Source organism: Gekko japonicus, unplaced genomic scaffold (genome assembly GCF_001447785.1).
Source record: "Gekko japonicus isolate JY-2015 unplaced genomic scaffold, Gekko_japonicus_V1.1 scaffold717, whole genome shotgun sequence".
NCBI lineage: Eukaryota > Metazoa > Chordata > Lepidosauria > Squamata > Gekkonidae > Gekko > Gekko japonicus.
Window position 1 is genome coordinate 288330 of NW_015164204.1, and position 9036 is coordinate 297365.

The window sequence follows — 9036 nt, forward strand, 5'->3', positions numbered from 1 at the left end:
CCCCCCCCAACAAAACAAAACCAAACAAAAACCCATCCTGACTCATGATTGAGACGGTATTCCCAGAATGGGATTCTTTCGCCGGCTGCTTGCTCTGAGTGGGCCTGCCGGCTCAGCAAGTGACTCACAGAATCAGCACAACAGTTTCCGGCCAAGGCAAGCAAGGCTGGTCATTAGCAAACCCCAAAGACTTGTGGCTTCTGGCAGATTTTGTTCCGTCTCTGGAAAAGAAGAGAAGAGCTGACTCTTGCAGTTCTTCTCCATAAGCCCAGGGCATCATGTTGGAGCCCAATGAAGTCAATGGATTTGGGTCCAATGGATCTAAAGTGTAGAGGGCTGGCAGCACACGGCATGCCAGAACTACTCAAGGAAGAGTTGATGGCAAACATTCTGAGACAGGCACTGTGTGTGTATAAGGAGGCTTTGTGGGCCCCCTAAGGCAGGGGTGTCAAACATGTGGCCCGGGGGGCGGATGAGGCCCCCAGAGGACTTCTACCAGGCCCGCAGTGGAACTGGCTGTCTTCTTCTGCTTCTTCCAGTTCTGCTGCTGCTGCTGCGTCATCGTAGGTTTGCAGCTTACAGATACACATCTGAACAGCATACTTGAGATTGCAACACAGAGACATTTTGATGCAATAATTCAGAGCAAGAGGTGTCAGTTATCAGACACTGTTAAATAAACAAAATATTGCAGGAGCGCTAATAGCATGTTTTTATTTTAAGTTTAAAAAACCCAACTTTTTTGTTTGTGTTCTTTATAAAGTTTATATCTCCGCTACCTGGCATTACATTTTATGAGACACATGGCCTGGCCCAACAAGGTCTCATTTATGTCAGATCCGGCCCGCATAACAACTGAGTTCGACACCCCTGCTCTAAGGGTCTGGGGTATCTTGGATTGCCAGGCTCCAGGTGGGGCTTGGAGATCTCTCCAAATGACAGCTCATCTCCAGACTACGGAAATCAGTTCACCTGGAGAAAATGGCTGCTTCAGAGGGCTGACCCTAGGGAATTATACTCAACTGAGGTCCCAAACCCTTCCCAAACCCTGGCCCCCCAGGCCCCACCCCCAAATCTCCACAAATTCCCCAACCTGTAGCTGGCAGTCCTAGCCACCTCCCACCCTTCTCCAAGGCAGACAACCACCTGAGTTGATACGAAGACAACTCTAGCCTATCCTCCTGTGTGTTACCATTTTTCTGCATTGTATCTACACCCTGTTACCGTGTCTACTATGCTATGCTTTGTTTTAGATGCTGCAATACAAAAGGAGAACAGTGAAAGCTGTGTGTGTACGCTAAATAACACTACCAAAGCCAGTGATTACAAAATATTATAATAAAGTCCAACATCATATAACGTGCCCAAAACAATTGTGTTGACAAAGTTTTCTGGATTACAAATTCGTTTTGTAGTCTTTATTCGAACAAGATCGTTATGTACCTGCAGAACTCTTTTTTTTTTTTTTGCTTGTTGCATCATTCTGTAAACAGTCAATCGATAAACAATTTTCAGACTATTAGAATGCATCTATTTCTGAAGTCAGGCCATCGGCATTAGCCAGTTGAAATAAGGCCAATTTTATGAGATGATATTCTCCTCCAGTCATACTTTTTTGGGCAAAATCCATACAGAAGTGGCTCTACAGCTTTGTGCTTTGAAGACACTGTCACTCAAACCTTAGTAAATGATGTCCCCAAAATACAGCCACTATCAGTTTTTCTGTAAACCAAAAGGTGTAGAACAATACCAGATAAAATCCACTGAATTTGTGATAAGAGGGCTTTTTTTTTGTCCCAAGCAATGGGATTTTGGAGTGGGGTACTGTTTTAAAAAGTCCCATGCGTCATTCCAGAAAACACTGATCCAAGGAACTGTCATGTCCTGCTCTAGAAAGAGACAGGCCCTCCCTCTGTTCCCAGGAAGGTGAGCTGTTCATGGGCTGCAGAACTGGTGTGAGTTATGAAATATTCCCTAAAATCTAAACAAAAGAAATGTTCCACCTCGTGTGAACAGGTGTCTCTAGGCGTCGGGTGTTAGAACAGTCTCTGGGATTCTTCAAACGCACTGACTTCATCTCCCAAAACCAGATTTGTCTCTGTGGGAGACAATTGAGTACCTTGAGATGCACTGGAATTTGGCTTGGGGCAGTGAATATACCCCAAAGACATTTGTCTAAGTTTGTTTTTCCTCACAAAATTGCATTTAGTCCTTCAATTTAAAAGACATGGGGACAGACTAGGGGACAACATGTTGACTTCTTTCCTGACTTTTTGCTTGGGCCACTCTGCCACCTGGTGGCCCTGATTGGCAGTTCTTATGCTTCACCAGACAGAGGTCAAATCTGTATTTGTATTTTAAAATCAGTTTCGTGCTGCTGTGACGCCGTCTTTCTCTATGCTTGTTTGAATGTTGTTTGGAGAAGATTCTTTTAAAGCAGTGCAGAGGTGCAATGACAGTGGAGCCACCACGAAAGGTCAATAAACATATGTGGACGTGCAAAAGTATGCTAGCACTGTTGAGGTGTGAAAACGAAACCAAATGTAGACAGCTTTTTTGAAGACAGAGTCAGAAGGCAAATGCAGATTGGGAAAGACAAATGGGAAAGACAAATGCAGATTCGACCTATAACTATCACTTAAACTTACTTATCTGTTTGGACCTTTGACCTCCCCTATCAGCTGTTGTTTGTAAGTGCTATTCTGTCTCAGACATGCAGAGAGCTCACATGTTGAACTTTTATGAGTAGATTCACACCTAATATTCCTACCTTTTCTGCCCCCCACCCCGTGCTAGCCCTGTTCATTAATTAACAGCTATTCTGAGGAAGTGTGCATGCACATGGAAGCTAATAGGTAAAGGTTCCCTTGCTCGAAAGCCAGTCGAATCCGCCTCTAGGGTTGCGGTGCTCATCTCCGTTTCAGAGCCGAAGAGCCAGCGCTGTCCAAAGACGTTTCCGTGGTCATGTGGCCGGCATGACTAAACACCAAGGCGCACGGAACGCTGTTACCTTCCCACCGAAGTGGTACTTATTTATCTACTTGCAATTTCTTGTTTTCGAACTGCTAGGTTGGCAGGAGCTGGAACTAAAGACGGGAGCTCACTCCGTCTTGCGGCACCCGGGTCTCGAACTGCTGAACTACCGACCTTCCACAGCCTGCAGTTCAGCGTCTTAACCACTTGAGCCAATGCAGCTCCATGGAAGCTAATACCCAGAATTAAACTTTGACAGTCTTAAACGTGCCACTGGACTCAAACTTTAGTGAAACCAATGTACAATCCATGTATGATGTACATTTGATTTCTCTTTATATGTTACAAGCCGCTTTGGGTCCCTTGGAGGACAATCTACAGCTATGGTGTGCATGGCCTTTTCTTAGGAGGGGGGGAAAAACCAGACCCTCCCTTTTGGTAGAGTGGCTTAGAAAAGTTTGATTGACTGCTAGATTGACATACTTTAAAATCAGTAAAAATGAATCGGCTGACCAGTTTGTAGAAAAATCCATTTTATTTATTGATTTTTGGAACATGACATGAGATCTCAAGATAATATTTAGTCATATGAGGGGTGTTATAATGAAGAATGTTATACATGGAGGAAAACACCTTTAATTAAAGAGATTATAAGGATTATTTAATAGAACATAGGGATAAAATTCATTCTTTCTTTCGGCAGCTAACAATTAAAAACAAAACATTAAAACACATCATAATAGTAAAATACATATGTAAAAGCAAAAAAGAAAAATCTTTGCATGCATCACTTTGTATTTCTTGTTTGGATTTTTACAATAAAAACCCTTTAAATGCTTTTTACATGTCAGTTTAGGGTTGCCCCCAAATCCTCCTGACTATTCACCCCATCACCTTACCTGACCCCATGAGCTTTTATCAACGTCAAAAAAACTAAGATCATGGCATCCAGCCCCATCACTCCTTGGCAAACAGAAGGGAAAGTCATGGAAGCAGTGACAGACTTCAGGTTTCTGGGATCCAAGATCACTGCTGATGGTGACTTCAGCCATGAAATTAAAAGATGCCTGCTCCTTGGGAGGAAAGCAATGGCAAACCTAGATGGCATAATAAAAAGTAGAGACATCACCCTGCCAACAAAAGTCCGTATAGTCAAAGCAATGGTATTCCCAGTTGTAATGTATGGCTGCGAGAGTTGGACCATAAGAAAGACCAGCACGGAAGAACAGATGCTTTTCGAATTATGGTGCTGGAGAAGACTCTTGAGAGTCCCTTGGACTACAAGGAGATCAAATCAGTAAATCGTAAAGGAAATCAACCCTGTCTCTTCCCTGGAAGGCCAGATACTGAAGCTGAAATGGTTAGACAGTGTCATAGATGCATCGAACATGAAATTGAGCAAACTTCCGAGGACGGCGGAGGACAGGAGGGCCTGGCGTGATGTGGTCCATGGGGTCGCGAAGAGTCGGACTTGACGGTGCGACTGAACAAGATGATCTCTTAGCCCACCCCACACGTGTCCTATCTGGAGTCTCTAAACTGACGTAGATTTCCTCCGGGCTTCAAGATCAAGTGCCCGCCCCTTTTCAATTTGGGAACCGAAGAGGTGGAGTCTCTGCTGTAGGCCCCGCCCCTTTGCCTCAAAGGGCTACAAGCTTCATGGGTCTATAGCTAGACTACTGGATGGCAAATGCAGTTACTGAACTCCTCCATGAGTGGGACTGTAGGAATCATAGATAAAATTGAAATTAAGTCGGACAGAGGTAGAACCTCACTAGCGCAGATGACGGCAGAGTTTTTAAAAAAACCTCTCTCATTACAATGCGAACAGACCCCCCGCCCTTTTTTTAAGCACAAAAAAAGTCCCGACACGGGAAACCCCTGTTTTTCCAATGTTCCCTCTAAGCCGTGGAGTTCTGTGAGCAAAAATTCTACTTTGTGAGCTACTGGCATTAAAGTAGTGAGCCAGCAATTTGGCTGCTGCAATAATTAGTTTGCTCTGGAGGCTGGAGCCATCCTTCCTGAGCTAAGGCAAAAATGTGTGAGCTGGAGGCTAAAAAACTGTGAGCTAGCTCACACGAACTCAGCTTAGAGGGAACACTGATTTTAAGCGCTTCATATAGCAAACAAAAGTTCAACAGCCCCCATTCCATCGGATTTTGAAAGGGGGCTCCTCCTGTGACTTTGAAAACCGTTTAACAGGCAGAGATGTTCCCCGCCCCACTAAGTCCAAGACATATGGAAGGGGGTTGTAAATGTCGGGAAACTACCTAGATAGGATCTTACTTAAAAAAAAAAACTTGTTGGTAAAATGAATATATGGAGTCTGGTTGAGAAGACGAAAATCTGGAATGCAAAATTACCCTTTTGCAGACTGCGGGAGATTTCCCCACCCTCCAGCACTGGGGGTCCTTTTGAGCCTAATAACAACAACTCATCTCCTTGGAAATAGCACAGCAAGCATCTGTTTTTCCGTCGCGCGCTGTGCCGCTTGCTTTCTACGTGCGGGGAGTTTCCCAACCGACGAGTGGAGCCGTTCCCAATTGCGATCCTGCAAGCCTGATGGGATACCATCCATCCATCCAGATTTCATTGAAGCGCCTTTCCCTTCGCTGCCCATTTCCCTTCTACTTTCAGGCCACTCACACGACAGGCTCCGAAGGAGAGCCGGAAGTGCTGCATCCGGGCCTCCTTGCCGCGTTTCTTTGGGCGCCGCCCGGGCCTCGCCCCCTTCCCCTCCGCGGGGCGCCTAAGCGCCGCTGCCTTCGCCGGGCTCGTCTATTCCGCCGCCGCTTCTGCCGCGCAGCCATGGGGGAACCTCCGGGGATGGAGGCGGCGGCGCCGGGCTCGGTGCTGTGCCGGCTGCAGTTCCTGGAGGACTCGGACCCTTTCTCGTGCGCCGCCTTCCCGGAGCCGCGGCGGGCGCCTGTACAGCCTGTGGTGGAAGCGCTGCCCCTCGCCGCCCAGCTGCCGGCCATGCACCGCTTGCTAGCCGCGCCTTTGCCGGTGAGCGGGACGGGACGGGACGGGCAGGGCGTGGAGGGGAGGTGCCCGGTCCGCTCCATCTTCTGGGGTCAGGGGGTTCTTGAGCGCGTGCAGAGTCCAGGGGGAGCCGTTTCCAGTCGGTCTCCTCTCTCTTTTTTTGGAGTCATGCTGCTGACCTATGCGAAGCGGAAGGGGCTGCTTCTAGTTTCTCGTTTTTCTGTTGCTGCGCGTGTTGGGTGCTCCGTCCTGACGCTTTTTAAACTTTTTGTTTGTTTGTTTCTAAAGCTTGTGATTGTGTGAGAGTTCTTGAGCATGTGGAGTGTGGAAGCGATCCTTCCGCCCTCTTTTCCTTATAGAGCGAGAGCTCTTGAGCATGTGCAGTGTGGAAGGCATCCGTCCGCCCTCTTTTTCCTATGGAGTGAGGGCGCCCTCGAGCCCGTGCAGAGAGCAGGCGATCCTCTTTTCTTTTTTTCCCCTCGAGTCGCAGAGCTCCTGAGCATATAAAGAGAGGAAGGACGCTAGGTCATTCCGCCCTCTGTGCCTCGCCTTTTGGTTGGCTATACTCAGTCGGGTACCCAAAAAGGCTGACATGTTTTTGTGGAAGGAGCACATGGCTCATGGAAGCTTTGGCCACAGTAAATGTGTTAGACCTTTAATCTGCAATTATCCAGTATGCAACTCTATCATCAAATGCTGCCACCCCCGCTCCCCCACAGCCACAAGTACAAGATGAGGATATAAAAACAGCCCTACAGAAAGTGGCTCTATTTATATGGTTGTGTTTTTGATACACTCCTCAGGCATCCATTCAGTGTATCTGATGGTTGTCAGCCAACTCCTTAATGTTCATATCCCTTTTTTAAGACCCTGGGGTAGAGTTCTGGGATTTTATGCTCAAGGCAGGCTGCGCAATGTATAACAACTCGGTTCCATTGGCTGCCAGCAGCCGTTGCAGGCAGGGAGAAAGGCCTGCTAAGAATACCAAATTCCACTTCCTCTCAAGACTTGTAGATCGCCCCATTAACAACCACCATGTTCAGCTTTCAGGAGCTACAAGTCTCTGTCCTTCAGAGTTCAGGCCTACTTGGACGGAAGATTGGGCTTGGCAGGGCAAAGATGTGGCTGGCCCAGGCTAACCCAGTCTTGTCAGATCTTGGAAGCTAAGCAGTCAGCCCTGGTTAGGTCTTGGATGGGAGACCACCAGAGTTGCTATGCAGGGGCAGGCAGTGGCAAACTGCCTCTCCTCTTGCCTTGAAAACCTTACTGGGTCACCCTACATCAGCTGTGACTTTGATGGCACTTTATACACACACACACACACACACACAAGGCAAGGAAAGGGGGAAACGTGTTCATCTCCTGCCCCCCCCCTTCCCAGGATGAATCAAATCGTTGCTGAGTGTGTGTTGTCCCTGACAGAGAGGAAGCATTCATTTGGGAAACCATGAGCAGCTTCCCAGCAAGCACACTTAAAGGATTTCCCCATGCCTAATGGCGCCTGAAGGCTTGTTCCTTGCTGAGAAAAAGCAGCAGCACCTGCTGGATTTGTGCTGAGCATCTAGGGCAGGGGTGGCCAAACTCACTTAACATAAGAGCCACACAGAATAAACATCAGATGTTTGAGATCCACAAGACATGAACAAATATTACACGTTTTTACTGGGAAATATGCAGATTTGCTTTTTATTAACATTAAATGAGACTGCCAAAAAAATAACGAAAGCAGTAAAAGCAAATATTGATAATGATATTTATTTCTCCAATGATAATTTGTTTGCTAATGATATTTAGCTTCCCCAGCCGCCCTGCCGGGAGCCACACAATATGTGTGAAAGAGCCATATGCCGCTCCCGAGACACGGTTTGGCCACCCCTGATCTAGGAAACCTTACCTGGTCAGCATCAGCTAGAGCTGGTGAGGTGTATCAGCTGGTCCACCACAGGCTTCTGTAAATAACAGTCTAATGCCAGCCAAAACATCACAAAACAGTGACTGCAAAACATTTGAGTTCCACAGAACTCTTCCATCAGGCCATAAGGCAAACCGATTCTCTTTTCTTAATCCCCCCCCCCTTGATACGTAACACCTGTTCTGATTAAGATCTTTGGGGAGTCTGAAAACTTGTACTCCTTCCTGGTCCCAAATAAGCAGTGATTATTTGAGCACCAGCTATTGAATTTTATTTATTTATTTATTTATTTCAGTTTGCTTGTCCACCCTTCCCTGGGGCAGGGCGGCTTACGTCAAAAGTGAATACAATATATAAGAAAATGAAAACAGCATTAAAATGTGTTAAAAACAATTCATCAGAAAACAATACCGTATTCAAGATGACAGCTAATGAAGGACATCCTCCTGTACTGGTGCTTGTGGAGGTGAACTGCCTGCAGTTGCACTGAGGATTGCACTGAGTCTGAAGTCCGGTAGCACCCTAAAAATGAACAAAATGTATTTGTTGCATGAGCTTTTGTGAGTCAGAGCTCACTCCTTTGGAAGTTTAGAAATGTACACAGTTGGGCTGGCTTGGAGACTCCGAGGAATGGGAGTAGGAGACACTTCTGTCCTTCTGCATAATGTTTATAAGGGCAACAGAGCTGTACGTGAACATAAATGAAGCTGCCTTATACTGAATCAGACCATTGGTCCATCAAGGTCAGCACTGTCAACTCAGACTAGCAGCAGCTCTCCAGGGCTTTCACATCCCCTACTGTCTGGTCCTTTTAAATGGAGATGTCAGGGATTCAACCTGGGACCCTCTGCATGCAAAACAGAGGCTCTTCCACTGAGCCATAGCCCCTCCCAGTGCAAAGTAATGTTTCAGGAAAGGTTTTCTAAGGGAACAAGATTGTAGCCTGTTGCCCTGTTTATTGTGTATATCATTTGTGCTCTTACGGCACTTTCTTCTATCTTTGTAATCCATTGTCTGTATTGTTTTATGGTATGTCGCGTCTTTGACTGATTTCCTTGTCTGCCTTGTCTCCTAAGTTTTGTAATCCTCGTCCTGTTGCGCTATTTATTGGATGTCTCATGTGCTGTTCGCATAATGTTTACGTTTTATAATCCTGACGTCTCAGCAGG

General features: G+C 46.5%; 1 protein-coding gene across 1 annotated transcript in view; it reads left to right on the forward strand.

Moving 5' to 3' along the window:
- Nucleotides 1-5681: 5681 nt before the first annotated feature.
- Nucleotides 5682-9036, forward strand: part of FHOD1 (formin homology 2 domain containing 1) — an 82824-nt gene continuing 79469 nt past the window's right edge. The window contains 1 exon segment of the mRNA XM_015408404.1: nt 5682-5979. Within this exon segment, the coding sequence (XP_015263890.1) occupies nt 5782-5979 (198 nt within the window). The 5' untranslated portion in view covers nt 5682-5781.